The sequence below is a fragment of the Lissotriton helveticus genome, chromosome 1_2, assembly GCF_964261635.1.
Source record: "Lissotriton helveticus chromosome 1_2, aLisHel1.1, whole genome shotgun sequence".
Classification (NCBI taxonomy): Eukaryota; Metazoa; Chordata; class Amphibia; order Caudata; family Salamandridae; genus Lissotriton; species Lissotriton helveticus.
This window is the reverse complement of record NC_136058.1, coordinates 188575315-188601597: the sequence shown is the minus strand read 5'-3', so window position 1 is coordinate 188601597 and position 26283 is coordinate 188575315. Positions and strand designations below refer to the sequence as shown.

The following is a 26283-nucleotide window of genomic DNA, read 5'->3' as shown; positions in this document are numbered from 1 at the left end:
GGGGAGTGGAGTTGACAAACGAAAATGGATGTCGACGTTTCGACCCTCAAGGATGCAGATATCAGTGGTTATCTTGCTGGGGGGTCTTCATCAGGACTGGAGGGACACACAACCACAGAAGTGGTATAGGCGGGACCGAATCAATTATGTAGACAATGCCACGGGTTGATCGTAGTATACACCAAACGTTGTAAAATGGTGGCGGGTAGAGAATGGGGTCGTGGATACCTTCGTAGTATACTTCCCGATATCGTGATGTGGACAAATCCGGCAGGGGTAATTAAATGTGTCAGTCAGGTAGGAACGCTCGCATGTAGCGGTCGGTCGTGGAATGAATCCGTCTAAGATCGCGGGTTGGCGTCTCAAAAAATTGACTCCCAGGCAGGCATGTATGTCTGCCACATGGCACTTTTGAAAAAGGCACAAATTTGCTTTTTCAACGGTTTTTGATATTTACCACCAACTTTTATTTGGTGTTAAATACCGAATCCTTAACCCTACATTTCAGATTCGGTAATATACCGATTCAGTATTTTAAGGAATCGGTAATTTACCTATTCCTTAAATTACTGATTCGGTAAATTACCGAATCTGAAATTTAGCCATCTACATCTCAATAGCCTAATACCGGTCGGTAACGGCCGAAATTCGGTAATTTTGGCCATTACCGACCGGTATTGGGCTACCTACATCTGGCCCTGAGAGAGTTGAACATATGACATAAGCATAGTTGTAGCTGATTTTGTCAGTTCTGGGAACATTTTATCTCATTTGAGGGATAAGAAGTTCAGATGGACGTATTGTTAATGTGTTCTCTCCCTGGCAATGGTAACACTCATGGGGGGATACATGGGGATATTCTCAATAATGTGCGATAATCATCGCCAAAATCGGTTAACGCAATGTTTCATATTGCCGTCTATCGCTGGAAAATAACTCTGTGTTAACGTCCTATTCACAACACGGCCGTAACGTGCGATATTATCCCGATAACGTGTCAAATGTTTGCGATAAAGTCATCAGACGGCGATAAAAATCGAAATCCCAGCACGAAATAAGTTGCAATGGGCCCAACTGCGATAAAAAATCAGCGATAAGCTGCACCAGGCCTTCAAGTCACACACATCAGGCGGGAAAAATCACTATAAAAGTAGAAAAAAAATACAAACAAAAGCAAAACAACTGCGAAGCACAATGGAGGTAGCCAGAGCAAGTACAGAGGGCGACCAGAACCCCTCAAACCCTAATGAGGACCAACTTGGGACCTCTGGGTCAGGGAAGGGCAAGGACAAGAAGAAGAGGAAGACGCGGTTCAGTCCACAGGAAAACAGGATCCTGATAACGGAGGTGATAGAACACCATCAACTACTGTTCGTCACCTCCACTGTGTGATTGGCAACAAAAAATGAAAACTATGGTAGTCCATCGTGGACAAGGTGAATGCAGTCGGAGTGCTGAGAAGGACAATGGAAGAGGTCAAGAGGTGCTGGAATGATGTGAAGCACAAAACCAAACAGAAACTCGCCAACAACCATAAGGCAGCAATGCAGACTGGAGGTGGAAGTCCAGCGCCACTGGAGGAGCTGGGTGAGATGGAGGAAATGGTGTCCACAGCCATCAGTGTGGAGACGGTGGCAGGAGTTGGGGGACACACTCTGACACATCCACCTGCACAAACAACCCCCGACGTCACCAACACATCTGCAGACAAACCATGCCCCAGACTCCCAACTCCCACCAAGAGGCCAATGTACCCAAGTCTGCAACATCTCAGCACTGTATAAGCACAGAAGTCAAAGGCACACCTCATGAAAGGGATAAGGGACAGCAAAATCAGAGCTGCAGGGGCAACTCTCCCAAAATGCAGCACACACATAACATGCAGAGCACATCAACATTGACAACAATGTGGTACAAACCGCAACATGTTCACAACAGAACAGAGGACATAACTGGTGCCGCTTGTGTGTAGAAACTGGCCAATCACATTTGGCATAGAAGGGAAATGTGAGTTGATAAAGTACAACTACAAACACACATCCGTGATGTTGTCGAAATGTCCAATGTCCCACATTAAATAGGCAGGTCCTTCCAAACAGTCAAAATGTACCATGTTATGCAGTCTGTATGTAAACATGTACATCTGAAAGAGACACGTTAGTATTAGATTCCTTACCTTAGAATATCCCCAGGCGTCAGACTGGATCCGGAAATTTTTGCGTAGCAGTACCCTTGCGCGTCGGTAGGCGTCGTCTGCGGCTCCGTGTCCGTCGTCGGCGTCGTGGGCGCCGTGATGACGTTGTCGGAGTACTTAGACGCCGCCTCCGCGTGCTGACGTCAGTTCTTCTTTTTTCCACGCCAGCAAGCGCAGATCTGGAAAAAGCAGTAACCCTAGTCATTTTTTGACTAATTTTTTTGATCATTTTTGATTGCTTTTCGAAGTCTCTTTACTCCGAACCGTGCCCGTTAGGGATGCCCGGCTTCAAGCACTGTGACGATTGCGACCGTCTGATGTCGGTCACGGATCCTCACCGCGTGTGTTTATCTTGTTTGGGCGTCGACCACGACGACAAGGCCTGCTCCGACTGCCGGGCCCTCTCTTTGAAAGCCAGGCGGGAGCGGTCCCGTAGGCGCCTCGAACTCCGGCAGTCGGTCCCGCGCCGTGAGAGGTCCCGATCCCATGGGAGGTCGAGGGACAGGTCGCGGGCTCGGAGCCACCACAGCTCCGAGAGTAGGCCGCACTCCTCCGGGTAGAAGTCGTCGTCAGGTAAGAGGCACAAGAAGTCCAAGCGGCGTCATCGCTCCTCGGACTCCCCACGCCACTCGCGCGATGCGGCCGGGTGTTTGGGTGACACCACCCCCGCGGCTCCGACTGAGTCGCAGGCGCCGCGTCCAGCCCCATACCCTACGGTCCCTGGGCTCAACGCGATGCCGGAGGAGATCGAGCGCTTCCTCATGGCCATGAGAAAACTCTCTCCTCCGACGGGCTCCGCGGCGCCTCCGGGCCCAGCGGACCCGTCTGGGGGCCCTAGCGGGTCGGCGGCTCCGGCCCCGACGCCGTCGGGTTCTTCGGCCCCGACGCCGCCGACGCCTTCGGGCCCGGCGCCGCAGGCCCCCATTATCCCGACGCCTCCGGTGCCTTCGAGCCCGGCACCGAGGGGTCCAGTTGTTCGACCCCGCCTTCGGGCCCGACGCCGCAGGACGCCACTGGTCCTCCTTCGGGATCTGGTTTGTCGCCGGTGGATCTAACGACCTCCCCGGCGTCGGACCCTCAGGTGTCGCCTCCGGCGCCGTCCTCGGGCGGCGCCGGCCCCGGGCCTACCTTCGTTCCTGTTCAGCCGTCTGGACGGCCCCGATGGGCGCCGCTCCAGACGTCGTTTGGTGAATTTCACTTTTATGAACAGGCCCCATTGGTTGAGAACCCTGAATTTCAGGAGACGGGTGATGAAGAGGACTGGGAGGGGTCTGAACACCCTCTGACCAGAGAGTGTCAGTCTCATGAGGACTGGACAGGAGACCTGGGGGAGGCCAGTGGCCTGGACACCTCTCCAGACACTGGTTTTGTCTCCCCTCCTACCGTGGCTTCGGAGGAGGGGGCAACATATAGTGTGGTGCTGATGAGGGATGCCAAGGCCTTGGGCCTTGAGCTCCCCGTCGCGGCCGTGAGGACTAACCTCCTCACTTAGGTCCTTAAACCGCAGTCAAGCTCGGCCGAGCCTCTGCTGCCCTTTAATGAGGCCTTGACCGACGTTCTTCTGGGCACTTGGTCCAAACCCGCTACGGGTTCACCCGTAGATAGGAACGTGGCCAGACGCCACCGCCCAGCCCCGGGCGACCCATGTTTCCTGTCCTCCCACCCTACCCCCGAGAGCCTGGTCATCCAGGCCTCCAATTCCCAGACCGCATTCCCGTCGGCCCCGCCGGACAGGGAATCCAAGAGGTATGACCAGTATGGGAAGAAGATCTTCTCATCCCTTAGTCTAGGCCTGCGGTCTTCCAACACCGCCTGCCTCTTGGGACGTTACACCCACTCTGTGTGGGATAAGGTCACGGAAGTGCTGCCAGAGTGTCCGTTGGAGGTACGGGGGAAACTCGGCAAAGCCCTTGTGGAGGGCCGGGATGCAGCCAAGTATTCTATCAGGTGTGGGCTGGATACCACCGACTCGCTAGGTAGAGCGATGGCAACGACGGTGGCGGTCAGACGCCACGCCTGGCTGAGGTCCGCCAACTTCTCGGCAGATGTCCAGAGCACACTCATGGACATGCCGTTCGATGGCCGTCGCCTCTTTGGCGACATGGCAGACCATGCGCTTGAGCGCTTTAAGGACTCCAGGGCTACGGCCAAGACCTTGGGCCTCTCGGGCCAGCGCCAGCAATCGGCTGCCTTTCACTCCTTTCGTGGCCACGGAAGGGGTGCGCCCACACGCGCCGCCAGCCACGCTCCGCAGGGCAATACCCAACACGGTGGCGGCCGTGGGAACCGCCGTCCGGGCGGTCGGGTGTGGTTGCTACTCCCACTACTTTCTGGTACCCAAGAAGGGCAAAGGGGGCCTACGCCCTATCTTGGACCTGAGGAACGTCAACGGCTTCCTCCGGAAGGAGAAGTTCAAGATGCTGACACTGGCAAAGGTCCTGGCTGCCCTGGACCCAGGAGACTGGATGGTAGCGTTGGACTTGCAGGACGCTTACTTTCATATCCCCGTCCTGCCTGCCCACCGGCGCTACCTGCGGTTCATGGTTGGCCACGAGCACTTTCAATTTACCGTGCTCCCTTTCGGCCTTACCAGCGCCCCACGGGTGTTCACAAAGGTGATGGCGGTGGTCGCAGCTCATCTGCGCAGGTTAGGGGTTTCAGTCTTCCCCTACCTCGACGACTGGTTGTTGAAGGCGGGCTCGCCCCAGACAGTCATCAGCCACCTCCAGACGACGGCAGACCTCCTGCACCAGCTGGGGTTCTCCATCAATGTGCCGAAGTCACACCTGTGCCCCTCTCAGAAGCTCCTCTTCATCGGAGCGGTTCTGGACTCGGCGCGGTTTCGGGTTTATCCGTCCGAACAGCGAATCCGGGATATTCAGGCTCTGATTCCCATCTTTCAGCCGTTATCCCAGGTTTTGGTCAGGTTGACGCTGCGGCTTCTGGGGCTGATGACCTCCTTCATCCTACTGGTGCATCACGCCAGGTGGCGGATGCGGGCTCTGCAGTGGGACCTGAAGTTTCAGTGGGCCCAGCATCAGGGCAACCTATCCGACCACGTCCTGATCTCGGAGGGCACTGCGAGACAGCTGCAGTGGTGGCTTATGGACCGTGATTGAGTCAGCGGCAGATCCCTCTCCCTCCCCCAACCGGAGCACGTAGTTGTGATGGACGCGTCCCTCCTGGGCTGGGGAGGCCACATGGGAGAGGCGGAGATCAGAGGCCTCTGGTCTCCGGCGGAGACCCGGCTCCACATCAACGTGTTGGAGCTCCGGGCGATTCGTCTGGCACTGAAGGCATTCCTCCCCTCTGTCCGGGGGAGTGTAGTGCAGGTGTTCACGGACAACACCACCACCATGTGGTACTGCAACAAACAAGGCGGGGTGGGGTCGTGGATCTTTTGTCAAGAGGCTCTTCGCCTTTGGCAATGGCTGGAACGCCAGGGCATGACCCTGGTGGCTCAACACCTGGCAGGTTCTCTGAACGCCAGGGCGGAGGAGCTCAGCCGTCGGTGCATGATGGATCACGAATGGCGTCTGAACTCGGACGTGGCGCAAGGCCTCTTTCAGCGATGGGGAGAGCCTTGGTTAGATCTATTCGCCACAGAAGAGAACGCGCAATGTCATCAGTTCTGCGCGTTGGAATTTCCAAGGCGGCACTCGCTCGGAGACGCTTTTCATCGCGAGTGGAGTTGCGGTCTGTTGTACGCCTTTCCGCCTATACCACTTCTGCCCAGAGTGCTGAAGAAGATCAAGCGCGACCGGGCCCAAGTCATCCTTGTGGCTCCAGACTGGGCGAGAAGGTACTGGTATCCAGAGCTACTCAGTCTGTCAGTCGATCCCCCAGTTCGTCTGCCTCTTCAGGAGGACCTTCTGTCGCAGCAGCAGGGGACGGTCCTCCACCCGAACCTGTCCAGTCTCCACCTCCATGCTTGGAGATTGAGCGGCGACAGTTGAGGCCATTTGACTTGCCTCCTGAAGTTTGTAACATCATTCTGGCAGCCAGGCGTCCCTCCACAAAGTCGGTATACGCCTGCAGGTGGAACAGATTTGTGGCATGGTGCACAGCAAAGGCTGTGGATCCCCTCAATGCCCCTCTTTCTGAGGTCCTTCTCTTCCTTCTTTCTCTTGCCCAGCAGGGCTCTGCTCTGGGCACTATCAAGGGCTACCTGTCTGCCCTTTCAGCCTTTCTCAGGCTGCCTGATCAACCTTCTTTGTTCAAGTCCCCTATTGTTAATAGATTTATTAAGGGCATCACACACACGTTTCCTCCTGTTCCGTTTGTGATGCCTCAGTGGGACTTGAACCTGGTTCTTACATTCCTGATGTGCGCTCCCTTTGAGGAGCCACTTCACAATTGTACTCTACGCCTTCTAACTCTGAAGACTGCTTTCCTGGTTGCAATCACCTCTGCCAGGAGAGTGAGTGAGCTCCAGGCCCTTTCTTGTACTCCACCTTTCCTTTCTGTCCATCCGGACAAAGTGGTGCTGCGTACCAAACCTTCTTTCCTGCCCAAGGTTGTCACGGCCTTCCACATCGGGCAGTCTATCACCTTGCCAACCTTCTTCCCGCCACCGCATCCCTCTAAAGAGGAAGAGCGGCTCCACCGTCTGGACCCAAAACATGCGCTCTCATTCTACTTGGATCGCACACGCCAGTTCCGGGTGGATGACCAACTCTTTGTTGGTTACGTGGGCGCGAAGAAGGGAAAAGCGGTGCACAAGAGGACCATCTCTCGGCGGATCATCCTGTGTATCCAGGCATGCTACTCCTTGGCTAGGAGGGAGCCCCCGGTTGGACTGCGGGCTCATTCTACCCGAGCGACGGCGGCTACCACTGCCCTGGGCAGGGGTGTGCCCTTACAAGACATCTGTCAGGCAGCTACGTGGGCATCGCTGCACACGTTTGCAAGGCACTACTGCCTGGACAGCCAAGTCCGGAGGGATGGCTTCTTTGGCCGTTCCGTCCTCCGGGACTTTCTGGTGTGATTATTGGTTCGCAGACCCACCACCGGGGTTGGTATTGCTGGGGTATCTATTCTAAGGTAAGGAATCTAATACTAACGTGTCTCTTTCAGATGCACAAGTTACTACTTGTGTAACGATATATCTGTAAGAGACATTAGTTAGTATTAGATTCCTTATCGACCCACCCATCCTCCCCGTTCTGCGAACCAATATCTAGGGTTAGGGTTGTCCCCTTTCAGGGCCCTAGTTTCAATGGCACCAGTGTTGGTTTTTAACATGGCTCTGCGTTTCTGGCACGGAAAAGCTGTGCCTAAGAACTGACGTCAGCACGCGGAGGCGGCGTCTAAGTACTCCGACGACGTCATCACGGCGCCCACGACGCTGACGACGGACGCGGAGCCGCAGACGACGCCTACCGACGCGCAAGGGTACTGCTACGCAAAAATTTCCGGATCCAGTCTGACGCCTGGGGATATTCTAAGGTAAGGAATCTAATACTAACTAATGTTTCTTACAGATATATCGTTACACAAGTAGTAACTTGTGCAATGCGTCAACATACATGTAAACACAATGTTAAACTGCATCTCCCCTTCACATTGCAGAGGGAAAACCAACACCTCCTGCAGAGCAGACCGAACCTCTTTTCTCTGATGATGAAGAGGACCTCCACACCTTCGACACTGACGCCCTCAAAGAGTTTATTGACAGCTATGTCAACCCACCCACAGGAGCAGGGCAGCGCAGCTGCATCAAGGAGACCCCACCCCTAGCACAGACCACACAGCAGGCAGCCTCCACCACCACGGCTGCCTCCCAGGACCCCCACAAACAACACATTGCCTTCCAACGCTGTGTGTTGGGCAGCAAGGAGCAGATGGTTGAACAGGTGCGGGTGGGGTTCGACCGCATGGCAGCAAAACTAGATGCCATACGTCGGTGTCTAAGTCCCATCAGGGACCACTCACAGTCCCTAACGGATATCCACAGTCCGCTCCATGCTCTCCAACAATCCATGGCTGACATTGCTGGAATCCTGACTCAGAGACTAGAACAACTGTTTAGTCAGAGTGGCTCCAGCGGTGTCACCCGGGAGTTGGGACACATGCGGAGGATCATGGAGAACATGGAGCGGATGCAGGCAGAAATAGTGGCTGCAACGGCTGCACACCAGCAAGAGGTAGCTGGGTTCTTCCATGTCCTGCATACCCTCCTCATGGCATTGCTGCCACAAGGCCTGGCACGGGTGAATGCTGCTGCTACCACTCCATCCACATCTCCACCCCTGAAGTGTCAGTGACACACAGTGTGGCAGACATTCCAAATCCAGTCCCTGAGGTGTCACTGCCACACAGTGCTGGAGACAAAACACCACCACCCACATGTGAGACACATGAAACAGCAGAGGACGAAGATGTGGATGAATCTGCCTTACTGGTAAGAATAAAGCAGTAGCATTCATTACCGTCATATGGCCTGTTTCAGCTTGGATCTGCCCTCTGCATCATCACCTTCAACTGTCCCCAGATACACTCTACGACACTCATTTTGGACCTCGACATGGACTGCCATATTCTGTCATTCCCTAAAGGACTCTGGCTGGCCCTCCATAGGCTAACAATGTAAAGTGGGGTTTGCATGACCCTGTACTGCTCCAGTTACAACACTTCACTGAATGTGCATTAACATTCATATTCACACAGATGTGTCATGTCTATGATCATTCAAGTGTGAATGAATGTAGGGTCAGGGATTACCCCTCACATCCATGTTGCTCATGTTTTGGGTCATTAGTCACAGTGTGCAACATTACCGATTGCGATCCAGGTGGCGCCGACATTACAACAGAGACACATGCATTAGTTGCTTTCGTGTCCAGCCCAGGACAGAACCACGCCCAGAGCCCTGAGGTCATTGTTCACACTCCTACACTGGACTGGTTCACTCAAGGCCAGCCCACTCTGCTTATGCTTTCAGGGGGGAAGGACAATGCTACATGTCCCAAGTCTTCCCTGTAGTGATCTGCTGGTCACAGGTCTAGTTGTCAGCATGCCACACCCACTCCCTCACGGCCGGTTTACACCCACACCACACCCATTCAGCACGTGGTTGGAGACACACCGGTGGCAACAGGGGAGCAGTGAGGCCTGGGTCCGCAGTGTCGGTACTCTCTCTGCCTCTCCCTCTCTTCCTTTCATTGTGTCTCTCTCGCCCTCTCTTCCTTTTACTTTCTTTCTCTCCCCCCTCTCTCTCTCTCTGTCTTTCTCTCTCTTTCTCTCTCCCTCTCTTCCTTTCACTCCCTCTCTCTTTCCCTCTCTTTCTCTCTCTTTCTCTCTCTCTCTGTTTTTCTCTCTCTCTCTCTTTCTCTCTATTGCTCTCTCTCTTTCTCTCTCTCTCTCTCCCTCTCTTCCATTTGTACATCAGATTTATTGCTAGGAATATTCTCCTGCACCTTATGAGCGTCCATGAAAAGCTTTTGAAAAAGAACTTGCCAAAATTACAATTATTCTGTAGGAAAAAAATACTCCTCGAGAAAGGAATATTTTAGATTGAACAAACAAAATCCTGCATGCATTTTGAAAAAAGTTGATATCCAGAACAGAGCTTACAATGGGCAGTGAGGAAAGCGAGAGAAAACTCTAGAGAGGATTTGAAGGAACCTAAAACGAAACAAAACAAACTAATGTATAACATACAATTTTGATAACAGAGCAGGCAAAGCAATAGATTAATTTTAAACGCTTGGAAAGTAATGCAGTCAAGTAATGACAAGTGATATTCATTAAACCCACCAAACTTTATAGTCCAAAATGTAAAAGACATTCTCATTGATGTCAATCGAAAGGATCTAAATAATCATCAAACATAAAAGTAAAAATCCTGTACCTATAGTGCTTAATTGTACAATATGATATGCAAATATATACATCATCCATAGAAGAGCAAAAATATTTCTTTAAGAAAGCACACCAAATTCAACTTGGATCTTTCTGTACATTAAATAAAATGCCCATGTCGATCATTTTACCTAGGACAAATGGAAAGAAACGAGAAGGAAAGACGGTCAGGCTGAACACAAACATAACATGCGACCTATCAACAGTGAATTATGAATAACATTAGACTCCACATAATGCTAAGATAATTGAAGTTAGATTAGGTTCCAGATTGTAGATACTGTTAACACATTGACAACCAATGGCAACCAAGGTAGACTACTAAGCATTGCCAAAGCCAATAAATATCAACTGTGAAAACTATTTGCTAAGCATATGCTTTTTATGCTTCTCTTAATAGAAATAATGACTTGATACCAAACTTCATTAGAAGAAAATGTCCCTACAGGAAAAGAGCTGACTCTCCTCCAAACAGGTGTGCCTCCCCTTAATTCATTGAAATAAGTGTTTTTTTGTTTGGTGGCTATATCCCTCCATTCTTTCACATCAAGTACAAGCCAAGAAAAATGGGGGGTGGGGGGGCGAGTAGAGCTTATTGGCAATTTAACGCCGATAAGGCACCTTGAATATTCGGAAGTGATTAAAATTTAACATCAACGACTCTCCAGTCAGAGCAAAATAGTTGGAAACGCTCATCTTTGTACTGTCAGCCAAAATAAAAGGGATTGAGGGGCATATTATCAACACAGGCGATAAAATTATCGCTTGCTTTATCGGCAGAAAACTGCCGCTAAAGCCGCTTTTGCGGCAGAAAACTGCCGCAAAAGCGGCTTTAGCGGCAGTTTTCTGCCGATAAAGCAAGCGATAATTTTATCGCCTGTGTTGATAATATGCCCCTGAGTTCCTATAATGCAATGCAATATTGTCACTACAATTCATGATTGAAAAGTCTAACTGCGATCTAAAAAGAGATCTGTTGGGCTAAAACGTTTGAAATAGTAGATCCGGAAGAGTTCCATAGAAGGTTCGGCTACCCATTTTTTGCGCACCAAACAAAAGTCATAAGTTTGCACAATAAAGGGTAGGAAGACTATCGGGAATGTGTAACATGAAATGAATTAACTTTTTTTACCATCTTCCACAGGAGACACTGTAATTATAATTTGAAAACGAACTCACATGCACATCATGCCAGAGCCACATCATAATACCATCGATTAAAAAGAAAGAACTTGCAGACGTCAACATTTAAATAGATTTTAAAATAATGTGATTCAAATCGCAAAACGATTAGAGTAATTCAGTAACCAGGACCGTTGTATAAAAGAGGTATGTTTAATTTTTGTGAGTGATTTTCAAACGAAATTTAGGGCTTTGAAATGCCAGACTGACGGACCACAAGCATCACACTCAGAACTCAAACCTTCACAAACATTTATAGTCAAATGGGAAGCGGGTGATCATGATCGTAACTAAAAACTATAAAGATAGTTTTGCCTGATGTTTATTACACTATGGCCTAATACGTATTACGTCTGTAGTGTATACACTCACCTTCCTATTCATTCTATGCACTTCTTTATAGATAGTGATGAAGCTTCGAAAACGTGCAGTTTGTTTCTACACGTCTTTAGGCCCCAATTTTCATTTTGATTCAGGTCTTTATCTCTTTATCGCATTTCTTTTCTTGGCTGTTTCTTTACAGCTTTGTCAAAATCTATATTCAATTGGAGAACAAGTCAGTTGAGATCGGCAGTTAAATGAAATTCACAATGGTTTATTAGTTCTCACCTGGCGTTAGCAGCGCGCATGTGTTGCTCTGGCCATGCGAGGGCCTTTTGGAATCAATACGGATTCTGATGTGCACGCTTACGGGTCGCGGTACCAGCCGCGGCCGGTAGTAGGTGTAACTGCAGGGCAGTGACGTGGGGAGGGGAGGGGCAGGGTGGGAGGTAGTAATGTATGGATTACGGACATTAACAGGTAAGTAAATATATGAATAAATACAACAAATTTCGTTGTGTGCACTGCATCACCAAATGCGATGCAGTGCGCGCAACGAAATTCGTTTTATTTATTTATATGTTTACTTACCTGTTAAAGTCCGTAATCCATACATTACTACCCCCCCCACCCTGCCCCTCCCCCTCCCCACGTCACCGCCCTGCAGTAACACCTACTACCGGCCGCGGCTGCGCAGCACCCTGTCCAGTTTTAGCCCCGCCCACCTGGACTGGAGGCTTCACTGGCGGCGTGACACTCCAGGCACTTTTTCTTCATTCGGCTTTGTCAATGGCGACTGCTAAGCAAGTATAAACAATCCGCTGCCTAGCCGGCCCAGGTCCTCGTAGCTGCAGTGGAGGTAGACCATTAGGTGCGGATTTTGAAGAACTCCTCCTCGTCGCTGCGACGGTTGATGCCGTTCACCCAGCAGTACCGCACGAACATGTTGACCAGGGAGGTGACCTGGTAGACGTCCGAATGCCGGGCCCCGTGGGAAGCAGAGTCCCAGACTAGTCTTCCCCCGGGGTCATTTGTGCAAGGGGTAGGACCAGGCAGGGGAAGGGCTGGAGTTAGGGGGTGGGTATAAGAGCGCAGGGGAGGAAGGGAACTTCCTCTTCCTGCTCTCGGCACCATGGGGAGGGAAGTTTTGAAAGGGGAGTGTAGTTAGTTCAGTTATTTTAATTAAGATCAAGAGGGTGTTTTTTGCGACTTCGTCAGGAGTATCTTCGAGTGATTGGCAGATCATGGGTGAGGCTTTTATTGGAGTCGCTGGCCGGTGACTCGGGTGTTGTTGGCCTTGGGGTTGCAGTGTTTGAGGATGGCAGGCGTGTCCCCAGACGAGGTGAGGCCGGCGCTGCAGCTGTTTGGGCGCATGGGGTGGGAGGATCTCCTCAGGCCCGGCGTCCATGGAGAGGAGTGGGTTGGCTTTGCTAGGGCCCCGCGTGCGGCCTCAGCAGGGGTGGCGGCAGCGGTCCTGGCATGTCAGGAGTACCCGCTGCCACCGGGAATGCAGGCAGTTGTGAGGGGGCGGGGCAGGGCCCATCGGAAGCCCGTGCTCAGAGGCCGGCGGACGAGCCTGACTTTGCATGTTGTTTTCCCCTCACTGCAGTTTGTGGCCCCAGGGCATCAAGTGTGCATGTGCCCACGGGGAAGCAGCCAACAGGGTCAAAGGTCGGCGAAGGTGGGCCGAAGGGGGCGGGCCCCCCGTTTTGCAGAAGGGGGAGCGCCTTTGAGCATGGAGGTAGAGCCGGTGGTGGGGGGGCAGAAGGGGGGAGAGGCCCATCTTGTCAGGCAGATTTGCAGGCTCCTGCACCCACGGAGAGGGAGGCAGAATGGGGGCAATGGCAGGACCCTCCCATTGACCTCTCTACTAGCTCCAGGGTGCACACCCTGGCCCCAGCTGGGGTTGCAAGGGAGGATGTGCAGGCAGAGGCCCAGGTGGGGGTTGATGCCAGGGGTGCCATAGTGTTGGGGGGATCCTCACATGGGGGCTGCAGGAATGGTTATTGCCTCCTGGAGTGGGGTTCCAGGGTTACTGCCCGCCCTCTCCCCTCCCGAGGTGGGGGGCCTTGGCGTGGGAAGATAGGATCCAGGAGAAAAGGCTTCTGGTGCAGTTCAATGAGGCGAGATGGGCTAAACAGACTGCGGCCCGAGTGGCGCAGTTTGGAGGGATGAGGTGGAAGGGCCCCCTACTCCCACGTCTTAGGAGGAGCGGTGGGCGGAGCAGAAAGAGGTGGCCAGATTGGCAATGGGGAAGAAAGAGAGTGCAGGAGGTCCTAGGGGACAGCAGGTAAAGTCAGGGACGGCTTTGAGGCCCGATGTGCCAGGGCCCACTCAGGTTGGAGCGACCTGGGGGGCGGGTGGGGTTCCAAACCGGCGGCTGTTGGCAGAGTTTGGGGTGGCCCAGCGCGGCGCAAGACGGCCCCGGGATGCTGGCTTGAAGCAGCAGGGCGGTCCATGGCGGCCATCCCTCTGACGCAGGAGCGGGCAACGGCGGCGTGTGTGGCTGGGGGTCGGGGAGCGTCTGCTGTGAAGAGCAAGGGTGTGAAGTGGGTTGCGAAAGAGGTGTTTTGTTCGCCTGTGGATGTGGATCCGGTGGTGGAGTTGGATTATGAGGATGAGACTGAGGAGCTTGAGGACGGGAAGGTGAGGGTTGACTGGACAGGGGGAGTGAAGGACAACAGTGGCCTTGGTGTCTTACAGGTTAATAGGACATCGCAGGTCAAGGAGAAGGCGGAGGCGGCCAAGGTTTCTACCCCCAGAGGACAGCCCGGAGAGCTGCACTCATCACTATTAGGTGAGGGGACTTGGTGGGCAGCATGGGACGTGGGCCAAAAGGGAGTAAGAAGAAAGCATGGAGGGCAGTGGGCGTTGAGGATGGATCTGTCCGAGATTTCGGAGGGACGCCAAAGGGGGGGCCGCCACCAGGGGACAAGCAGGTGGATGGTAAATAGGTTTCTGCTGGGGTTAGGACTGACATGGTGGACGGGAAGGACGATAAAGGGGTCAAGACGAACGATAAGCATCAGAAGAAGCTCCCCTACATGGGGTTGGCTATGCCCCTGGGGTCTCACCTGTCAGACAAGATTAAGTGTAGGATTTGGAAACACGAGTATGTGGACGTGTTTAAGTTGTTGCACAAGGAGGTGCAGGCGAAGGAGGGTTCCAAGGAGGAGCAGTGGGAGTTGACCAGGTGGCCCAGGGTCGCTGTGACTATGGAAAATTGGACTTCGGCATTTCTAATCTACGCTAGTATCTACTGCGAGAAGCACCCGGATAAGGTCATAGCCTTAATGAAGTACATAGACATAATAAGGAAGGCGCAAATGCAGTTTGGTGGGTTTGCATGCCTGAGCTATGATGAGGAGTTCAGGGCTAGGGTTAGCGCTAATCCGGACAAGCATTGGGGTGAGGTGGACCAGGAATTGTGGATGCAGTGGATGGCATCCACGCACTCGTCAGCGTCCACCCTCTGTCAGCGGGCTGCCCATGGCTTATCGGTCCTTTCTGCCGCATCCCACCCACAGTGGGGCGATGGGCTGCCGCCGGCGCAGTTACCACTGGTCAAGTAACCAAGCCAGGCAGTTATAACACTGGGGCCTGATGGAGCTACAACAGGGGCTATTGCTCACGCTACCCCTGTAAGTTTAAGCATGAGTGCTCCATGTGCGGAGGGAAACATGCTCTTACACAGTGTCTTACCCTGGTCACCCCCTCAGAACAGTGGTGGAAAGCGAAAGGTAGGGACAGGCTGGACAGAAGGGCGCCTACACCGGTTAAGGTGGAGGCCATGGCCCCGTGGCTCTCGTGTTACCCGAATCAGGAGGCGGCGTTGCGAATTCATTGGGGTTTCACGGAGGACATTAGGGTGGGCTATCATGGTCCCAGAGAGAGGAGGTGGGAGGAGAATTTAAAGTCAGCTAAGGAATTACCAGAAGTGGTGGCTGCCAAATTGAAGAAAGAGTTGGAGGAGGGGAGAATAGCTGGTCCGTTTAGCGACTGGCCGATGGATGACCAAATCACTTCTCCACTGGGGTGGTGCCCAAGAAGAAAGAGGATGAGTTTCGAATAATACACCATCTCTTGTGGCCTGAAGGTCAATCTGTGAACGATTTCATCGCTGAGGAGGACTCGAGGGTGCTTTACGTGTTGGTGGACGATGCGATCCGCCTAGTGCTGGTGTGTGGGCCGGAGGCGGAACTGGGGAAATGTGATATTAAGTCAGCTTTCCACCTCGCTCCTGGGGAAGCAATTCAGGGGTGCCATCTACGTGGACAAGGTTTTTCCCATGGGATGTGCTATTTCCTGCGCGCTTTTCAAACTCTTTAGCACCTTCCTGCAATGGGCCTTCACACGGTTCAGTGGGCATTGGTACGTCACTCACTATTTGGATGATTTCCTCTTCTTGGGGTAGGTGCGCTCTGGGGACTGTGGCAGGGATCTGTCGCGTTTAGAGGAGCTGTCAATGCAATTTGGTGTCCTCCTGGCCCCAGAAAAAGCGGCTGGCCCCAGTTGCAACCTGACGTTCCTTGGGATTGAGTTAGATTCCATCCACTGGCTGGCTCGGCTGCCCGCGGCAAAGGTGGCAGAAGTTCAGTCATGCCTATTGTGGGTAATTGTAGAGAAGAGGAATCCTTTGAGGGTAATGCAACGGCTATTGGATTTCCTGAATTTCGCGTGCAGAGTAGTCAGGGCGGGTCGAAGGTTCTGCCGGCGGCTCGGCATGGCCATGTCGTGGCAGTGCTTCCACAACGCAGGGTCCGGATCTCCATGGGGGTGCGGGAGGACTTAAGGACTTGGCTGACGTTCTTGACGGATTTCAATGGAGTGTCCCTGGATTTTGATGGAGTGGGCGGTTTGGCAATGTCAAATTTACTCTGATGCGGCAAGGGCAGCTGGCTTTGGGATTTTCTGGGATGGCAGGTGGTGCGCAGAGAGCTGGCCGGCTCATTGGGTGAAGCAGAGGAGGAGTATTGCCTTTCTGGAATTCTTTCCTCTGCTGGTAGTGCTGGAAGTGTGGGGTCCGGAGTTTCAGAACAGATCAGTGCTTTTCCACGTAGATAACATGACTGTGGTGGAGCTGGTTAACCGCCAGAGGGCCAGGGTTTTGAGAGTGCTGAGATTGCTGAGGAGTTTCATACTGAAATGCTTGCGATTGAATGTGTTTTTTAGAGCCAAGCATGTCCCTGGAGGGAATAATGACATTGCGGATGCTTTGTCTCATTCGCAGTGGCAGAGGTTCCGGCGTCTGGCACCAGGAGCGGATCAGTGCAAGACTGAGCTGCCGGACGGCATCTGGGCCTTGGGGGAGTGATAGGCCTGGTTGAACATTCTATTGCTGATACCACAAGAAGGACATACCAACTGGCTTGGGCGGAGTTTGGCTCGTTCATGGGTTGGCATGAGGACTCTGTTCTGGGGGACCGCGCAGCAGTGGAGCAGGGTGTACGGCAGCTTGCGTTACATTGCATTGACAGGGTGCTGATAGCTGCGACTAAATCTGGAAAACTGGCAGGAGTATCTTTTTATTGTAGCCTGTTTTTAGGGTTTGATCCTACAAAAGATGTGATTTTAAGTAGGATGCTCAGAGGTTGGGGTAGGGAGAGACAGAGGGGTGGAGGGGTGTTGCGGGAGGACGTTTGAGTTGTTGGTTCAGCTGGTTGGGGTTTTGCCGGAATAGTTGTTATGACTCTTTTGAGGTACGGATTTTTTGGTTGTGCATGGTTTGGATGTTCTTTGGGGCTTTTTGGGTGTCTGAATTGTTGGGCACGCGGTCGATGGGTGGTAGGAGGTATGATGAGATCCGATTGGACGGCATGCATCTGGGGATTTGGTTGGGGCGTTCAAAGACGGATCAGTTGGGCCAAGGCAAGTGGGTCTGGCTGTGTGAGACGGGTGGCGAGGGTGTGTGTCCGGTGACTGAATGGAGAATGTTTTTGGCTGCATCGCAGGGCGCGTCTGGTGAAATATTCTGCACCAGGTCTGGGTTAAGGGTGAAGTCTGGGCAGTTGTTGGCAGTGTTACGTATGGCTTTACGGCGTCTGGGGCTAGAGCCGGCTGGTTTTGGGACCCATTCCTTCCGCATTGGGCCCGCGACAGCGACGGCCCGTTTGGGGTGGTCTTGGGATAGGATTCGGCAGATTGGGAGGTGGAAGTCTAGGTGCTGTGAGCGGTATGTGCGGAAGTGAGGAGTAGGTGGGTGCAGCATAACAGCTTGAAGTTTTGTGTTGTATTTAGGCTTGTTCTAACGTATTTCTCTTTCGTAGGTTGCGTGGGTGGACTGGGGGCCAAGACGGTCACTTGGATCGTGGGGCATTCCTTCGTTCACTGGGCATCCAAGTACGCAGAGCAACAGGTGTACGGCCGTAACCTGGGACTCAAAGGACAACAGCATGAGGTGCACTGGTGGGGAAAAAGGGGGATGTGATGGGGGGCACTATTGCCTAGGCTCGCAAAAATGGTTACCGAGAGAGGATGCCCGGAATTACTGATTATACACTTGGGGGAGAATGATTTGGTCCAGCTGTCGGGTTTGGCGCTCTTGCAGCTGATGCAGAGGGACTTGGAGGTGCTAAAAACTAGGCTTGCAGGAACTTGCATTGCCTGGACTGAGTTTGTCCCCAGTATGGAGGGGTGCGATGAAACATGGGGCTATTGAAAAGGCCCGGAGGAAGCTCAACAGAGCCATGAGACTGTTTTGTGGGGACAATGACATTAAGGTTATTTCTCATGCGGGACTACGACTGGAAGAACCCTTACTGTTCAGGGATGACGGAGTGCATCTTTCATGTTTGGGGAACGTGTTTTATATGATGGAGATGAGGGACGTGGTCCGTAAGTTGTGGAACGAGGCGATTTGGTGTTGCAGGACGGTGTGAGGTAGGTGTGGTTGAAAGATGCACTGTGCGGATCCGGAATGGGGATGGGGCAGGTAACCGCCCTACAGGGAGTTCCCTGGTTGGCGATTCTTTAGAGGGGTAGGGGGGTCAAGAGAGGGCGCACCAATCCCTCGGGGGGGGAGATTGAATGAGGTGGAGAGCTGGAGGCATGACTGTAATGCCAGAGGATCGGGGTAGGATGCTAGGTGATTTGTGGATATGGATGAGGTACGGAACGGGCATGGAGTGGTTGGAGACATGAGACAGAGTGGGTGAAGAGAGTGAAGCAAGGAAGAGTCGATATGGGGGTTTGCTGTTATTAATGTAGATGTTATTGGTTATTGTTTAGTTGTGCAGCCTGGTCCTAATAAATGGCCTTTTACGCTTCAACAGCTGCGTGGTCTGTTAATTGCGCGAGCCATTCTAACCCTTCGCACCCCGGGGCGGGCGCATCGGAGCCAGAGGCCACAGCACTCCTTGCTCCGCAAAGTCTCACGCCCTGGGCTGCGATGCCTCACACCGTGGACTGCAAGTATTACGTATACCGCCAATCCTTCGTGGGTACAGAAAATACCCCTTATTCTGTTTTACGTCAATTGGTCACCGGTGTCTTCCTTCTGTAGGCGTCTATCATCTTTTCGTTGTGTTACTTCGAGGCGCTATCCACGGTCAGAAAGGCTTTGCATGGCTCCAAGGAGGGGGTTCACCAACTGTATCAAACCCTGTGATGTCTGCCAATGTCACCTGGTGTGGCTGCTTACTTCATGCGGTGCTTACTAACTAATTGACCAATAACGACTGTGGGTGGGTACGCACTTGCTTTTGAGTAAGTTTGTGGACTCCTGAGTGCATGAGGGAAGTGGATGGGGACCGATGACCCGGTCTTTGAGTTAAGACCGTGATGCTCCATGATGCTCCCCTGGGAGCGAACGCTCGCGCTTTACAAATACCCACAAAATATCAAAATATCAAATATCAAAGGGTTGAGTGTCTCTGTGTTAATGAGTTAAGGAAGGAGTGAGTGTTGAAAATGTACCTGGGTCCAGTGAGTACTCATGTTGGCCATGAGTAACAGCGCAGGGTGAATTAGTTAGTGAACTGGGGGTTCCGGTGAGAGAGGGTGGGGGCAGTGACTGAGTGAGTGAACACTTCTCCCTGTCTTATGAGGCAAAGAACAGTCCCATGGAGAGGGCACTTATCTTCCTTCTTGGCAGTGCCATTAGCGATCGTTTGGGCTTCGGGTAAAACTGAACCCTTCAGTAGGCCCCGCTACAGTTAGCCCAAAACTATGGCCACGTGTACTGAGCCTGGGTAAAAAAAAATCAGTTTCCTATTTCTGAGGACGTCGCTTTCAGTGCCTGGAAAACAACTTTGTGAAGTGTTTGCAGGCAGTGAGCCTGTTCCTTGCCCACTCCTCGCACGGGTTTTGCCCTGGTTCTCCTCGGTCTCTTCGGACAGTGGGTCCCCGGCAGATTGGAGTCTCCCAGTTCCAAAGTAAACAAAGCAAGGTCGCTTTCACGGCTGTGCTTCTTTCAACTTTGTTTTTATCCCTCCTTCATGTTTACAGCTACTGCCAGTTCAAAATAAATAATTCTGTCCATGATCCCAATGTACGCCAGTCACAGGCCGAGGCCACGCATTGTATTATTGTAATATGGTCCCAAGTTGTGCAATGCCTGTTAAAGCCTTTTTTATGCCCGAAGTGTTCCAAGCCCAAGTCCGCAATGAATTGGGGATAATCTGTATTTCACACTTTCGCAGAGCCAGGAATCCGGGAGAAGGTGCCAGGCATGTTGCTAAAGAGAGGTCCGTTTATTGAATTAAAAGTGCGGATGGTGCTCATGAGGCAATGAGATGACGTGGCCAAAATTCGTTCCTTGTAAACTCCTGTGCCACAGAGAGGCTTCTGGCTTAAAACAGGGGGGTTATATGTCCAAGGGAACGTAGATGTTATAGGTTCAGACAGGAAGCACACGTCAAGGGACACACATCTTACAGGTTCTTGTCTTAGACCACAGAGCTGTCCCTCAGGGCACATAGATCTTACAGTTCATGCCTGAGGCATCAAAGCTCTCCCTCGGGGCTCACTGATTCTACGGGCTCTTTCTTAGACTGCAGAGGTATCCCTCAGGGAATGCAGATATTACAGGCTAAGATCTTAGTAGACCTACCTCTGAGGTTATACAGATCTGGATTTAGACAACATTGCTTACTCTTAGGTCACACACAGACCAAATTGGTTGAGACGTCAGAGGTACCTTTCAGGCCACTGAGAGCCAACTGGCTTGGAGCGCACTTTGTTTACTCCGTTTGCCCTGGTTGCATTTTCCAGTGACTTGGCTTTAAGGAAGAAAAACAACTCTATGTAACTGTTACTTACCTTCAGTACATAATGAGCAAGCACAGTCAGTGCGGGTTTATATACGAGGTGTTTATCCCAGCCACACTGCTCTTTAACGTAACTTAAACACATTGGCAAAGCCAATAGCTCTCGCTGAACACTGATAAGGTCCCAAAGGCGAGACCTATTGGCTATGCCAATGCTTGTTTTAAGTGTGTGCACTTTCCCTGAAAAAAGACATTGCATAAACATTGACTGTTACTGCAAATGCATCTACAGTTATTGTCCTCTTGCCTGCGCAGATCACTAAATTTTAATTCCTTTCTTTTCTTGCAGAACGAGCGAACACAAGAAGATCGTCGACGAGAACCACTAGCTGGGAACCAATGGCAGGCAGGTTTTCCAGACTTTCTAAAATTCTCTGAAGATAGGAAAAAATTCAGGAGATCTATCCTACTAGAATATGTAAAACGCATGCATATGGTTCACATACCCGTTAACGCAAAATGACCTATGTGATCTTTTTGAACTCCTGTAAGACTTGGGAAATTTTGTGAGATCTCCCAGAGCACTCCTCAGAAGCCCCCAGAAAGAGAATGGGACACTGAGGTGTGGACACCCAGTCTCCAAGTGAGCATTACATTGTACCATATTCCCTGATGTGTCCTACATGTGGCTGCCATGATTGAACTAATCATGAACGATTGGATCATTTACATGTTAGTGAAATATGTGAACAGTTGTAAATCGGTGGTTCTCTCATTACTTTAAACTTGCAGTTCCCCAACCTCATTAAGAGCAGGGCTTTTACTATACGAACCTCCACTACATGGTAGTTGGATGTGCACCCATGCCTTAACTTACCTATGTGGGAGCAACTCTATCATACTCACCTTCCTTGGGCCTCAGCTCGATTAAAATCTACGTGCATGCTGTGGCCCGGACCATATATTAACCCAGAACCTGGCACTGAGGTTAAGTATGGAGTGCCAACATTATACTCCTTTGCCCACACAAGACAGAAGTTAGTTGGATGTGAACCCATGTGCTAAAATACCTATCTGCGAGCCCTTCTAGCATTCTGGATTTCTTTTGGCCCCAACACCCACGGATATATGCATGCTTGCTGTGGCTTCGATCAGAAATTGAACCATTACCTGGCTCTGAGACCCGATAGAGACATCATGCCACAGATTCATTACCTTTGAATTTTCCAGGCGACATAGTGGATCTGGAATATTTTTCTAAGAGCAATACCCTTGCGTGCCAATAGACGGTGCCAGTCAGTTCCAGGTGACATCGTTGGTGTCGTCCACACCGGAAGTAATGTCTGTGCCATCTATATAGGATCAACCATGGCGCGCTGATGTCAGTTCTTTCCGCGCCAGTCAAGTGCTGATCTGTGAAGAGAACTCCCTTCTTGTCAACTCCTTTTTTCCTCGTTGTGTAGGTAGTTATGTCTAGGAAGACTTCAGGATTCAAGCTTTGTGGCTCCTGTCCCCATGCTATGCCGGTAACAGACCCGCATTTGGTTTGTTTGTTGTGTCTTCAGGACATGGCTCCAAAGGTTTTGAGTGAGCAGTCCTTAAAGCTGCTTGCGGCCCGGTAGGCAATGGAGTGCTGGTCTCCTCAGATGTCTTGGTCATGGTCGAAAGGAATTTCCAGGGCCCGCTCGAGGAGTCCCAAACCTTCTTTGTATCACTCAAGGTCATCAGGTCACTCAGGTAAGAGGCACAAGAAGCACAAGAAGTCGAAGCGTGCTACAACTTCTCCCCTTCCGTCAACTGACACGGCGGGGGAGCCTCAGCTTTCAAGGCCTGTTCTCCAGAACCTGTGCATGGTCTGATCTACGCGTCTCTGCTTTTCTGGGAGCCAGAGCGGCCCCCGCTCAATTTAAAGAATTGTGATTCTCCTAATAACATGACAAGAGAATCTGGATTTCATTAAAGACACAGAGGCTAACATTATGCATATTTCTTTTAATGCTAACTCCAAACAGCCATATAAAAATACAAAACAGAGATGCCTGGTCCACTGTGTGTGCTTCTGTACTAGTAATTTGGAACCAACAGGAATTATACAAAAAATAAAATGAGTTACATCTGGCTGAGAAATTCCCTTCAGCCCACCCTTCTGGCGGAATCTCATCATGTGGGAGTTGGTAATCAATCCAAACACCGCCCAAACCATCAAATGACGGTACGGATGTGGATATCAGAAGAAACTCTAGCCAGAATGTTGCTCAAGAGGTGAAGCTAATGAAGTGCAGTGCACTAGTGAAAGTGATAATTAAAATTAACTACTTAGACAAAAAATGTATTTAATGAGGATTGTCCAAGTGTCAAAGTTAAAACCACGCCTGGTAGTCTGAATCTATAGCTACACTATGGCGCTGTGCAGGACGGTAAACATGTGTCAGCCAAATGGCAACTCTATCCGGCTTTCTTCAGGGCCCTAGTGATGGTAAGCTACTGCAACATAAAAAAAATCTGGTGTGATGATAATGTGCAAATAAAAGTTAAATAATATACTTTACAATACTTGTATCTACCAGGAACTTGGAGCCCCAATGTATACTGGAAGAAGTAAATTGTATTTCTTCTGTTGGAAGAAAAATACACAAACAAACACATATTTACATGTATATATCCACATAGTTACAAAGAAACTGTACAGACAACACAACTGCGTAAGTATTTTATACTCCGCTTAATCGTGAGCATAATAGCTCTATCACAGAAAGGAATTTCCTATCAGTAATACTCACCCAGCTTTTTGTGGGAGACGACCTCACCTCACCCGGCAACCGCTCGGGAATATGAGGCCCCGCTCTAGTATGTAAGAAAAATTATTAATGGACATAATTAACAAGCACTGTCTCATATGCCCTGGCAAATTGCTTTACATCTAAACCCTAACAATTTGTTATGGACACTATCCTATCATCCTATGGCCTAACCTACTCAGGTGCCAGCAAAAGAAACAAAAAGTCTCATACTCATAGAAAATACCAGAAGAATTCATGGCATTATCATTAAAGTAAAGACAGATACTCTGTGCTGTTTCCTTTCCTCCCACATCTAATATTAACTAAGTACATGGGACGAGAAAATTACAGAAAGTTATAGATCAAACATCTGCATGGTCAAAACAGACTAATCAGACCTGCCTCACTTCTGCCGAGTGTCAATAGCCCAAAAGGCGAGAGCCTTACCTGTCCGTCGGTACCTCTCTCTGGCATCCGAGAGGAAGTGGAGGTACCGACTGGACTTTCCCTTGCGTTTTTATAGTGGGGCTGATTGGTTGATTGCCTCCGTTTACCAGCCAATTAAGATCCCTCCATCATGTTTCTAGGAGCCATGCCACTCTGCGCATGTGCATAGCCGACCCGGTCTCTAGCTAATCGCTCGGGCATGTATGAGGAGCGCTAGTCAACACGCGCATGCCCGGAAGAAGGAATACTATTTTCTCGCGCATGTTCAATAGTGCATACCGTCCGACGACACATTTAACTGTATAAGAAGTGTACTCAATGTACCTTCGTATCAAGATCGATATCTTTTGTGACTGAAGGGCATGTATAGCGCTATGTTATGACAGACCCTATATTCTACGCCCATATTATAAATGTGCATTTTGGCTGATTGTCACAGCACCCACCAAATTGCAAATCATAAGCATACGCCTTATTAGAAATTTTGATGGGATGTGCAATCGTAATAGCATTTGTATCATTACGTCCCTATGCCTGCACATTGATATTCGTTAAGGGGAATACTGTTAGAAAAGATCTCAGTTCAGGAGCAATCGCCGCGCATGCCCCAAAGAAGAGACACTGCTCTCCCGTTTGAACACTCACGGGGATGCAACCCTTAGCTCAAAGGCAATTCATTCTTGCAAATTCATACAAGGATATCAGTCTTTACAATTTGGTCCATAAATAGAAAGATGTCACTACACTAAGTATTAGTTGAACGAAAAGTGTTAGTTAAACAAAAAATGCATTATGTCTTGAGGGGTATTTATATATCAGATGGTATTGCATAAAGGTGTTACTGTGACAAGAACAGGGAAGGTAAGTTAAACCATCTCCCTTATCTCAAAATCTCACTCCGCCTCTCAATCTGAGGACTCCTCCTTTGTAAGATTATACTAATCCTGAAACCAATGGGGATAATGTGGGTATATTGCCTACTACAGTGACACCCACGGGCATCATTCAATCCTCTGCTGTCACTTTGGAGCCTGAAAATCCATTTTTGCTCCTTTATAAAAAGAAACCTTGAGATTTCACTTATGTGTGATGGAATGTATGGATGTTCCAAAATCACCCACTTCAGATCTTCTGCCTGATGTTTCATAGACAGAAAGTGGTTGGTCAAACAAGTAGACTGCTTATGACACCGAATAGTGCTCTTATGTTCGCTAATTCGAACCTTCATTTTACGTGTAGTATGGCCAATATACCTTAGTAAACAGGGACAAGTTATCATGTATATGACACCTTCCGTGTTGCAGTTAGTGTGTTTCTTAAGCAACCGCGGTTTCCCTGTGCCAAAATCCACCCTATCAGCTTTGTAAGTCTGAGGGCATGCACTGCAGGAGCCGCAGGGAAAATGACCACGTACTGGGGGAAGATTCCAGAGTGTGTTAGACGTTTCTGTCACTTGTGCTCTAGGTCTAGTGTGGACCAGGCTGTCACGTAGACTCTGGGCTTTCTTAAAGGAAAACAGAGGTGGCAGAATACTGGTTTGGGCTACATTCAAGATGTTCCAATGCCTACTGTCTTCTGAATCTTGTTGGAAAGCACACTGAATGTGCTGACAAAAGTCAGCCTATCCAAAGGTTCCTTTTCAGGTTTTTTGCCCAAAAGGGCCTCTCGGTTATTGTTTGAAGCCCGTTTCCAAGCTATTTTCACTAGCTGCTGTGGATACTGCCGCTCCTGTAGTTGCTTGGAAAGTACTCTGGCATGTTTCTCAAAGAGTGGTTTAGACGAACAGTTTCTACGGACCCGTAGGAATTGTCCCACTGGGAGATTCTCACATAGAGCCCGGGGGTGGTGGCTGTTGAAAGCCAGCAGCGAGTTCCTAGACATAGGTTTTTTGTAGAGTTCACATTCAAGTTTCCCTTCTTTGGGGTAGATAAGAATGTCCAGGAATGGCAGTTGTTCCTGGCTGAACTCAACAGTAAATTTCAGGAAGTGGTTCTGTTCGTTGAGCCATTCATGAAATAATTTAACTTCTGATGGCGTACCTCGCCAAACCAAAAAGATGTCATCTATGTATCTCTTCCATAGCACCACCTGATGGAAATACGGGTTGCTATGGTTGAGAACATGATGCTGTTCAAGCAAGTGAACATACAGGTTGGCGAAGCTGGGGGCAAAAATACTCCCCATGGATGTCCCCGAGTTTTGGAGGTAAATCTGATCTTCAAATTTAAAGTAATTAAATAGCTAGTCGTTGATAGGAGTTGGTGTTGTCCAATTGTCTTTGGCACTCCTG

At 50.5% G+C, this 26283-nt stretch overlaps 1 protein-coding gene across 46 annotated transcripts in view; it reads left to right on the top strand.

The window, feature by feature from the left end:
- The window catches only part of LOC144799531 (uncharacterized), a 5513712-nt gene that overhangs the window by 2753916 nt on the left and 2733513 nt on the right, over nucleotides 1–26283 (top strand). For all 46 annotated transcript variants that reach the window (XR_013603860.1, XR_013603862.1, XR_013603865.1 and 43 more), the window contains one exon: nucleotides 21116–21172. Coding sequence is in view for 43 of the 46 variants with exons in the window: in XM_078671256.1 (XP_078527382.1) it covers nucleotides 21116–21172 (57 nt within the window). In the remaining 3 variants the exon portion in view is untranslated. The remainder of the gene's footprint in view (nucleotides 1–21115; nucleotides 21173–26283) is intronic.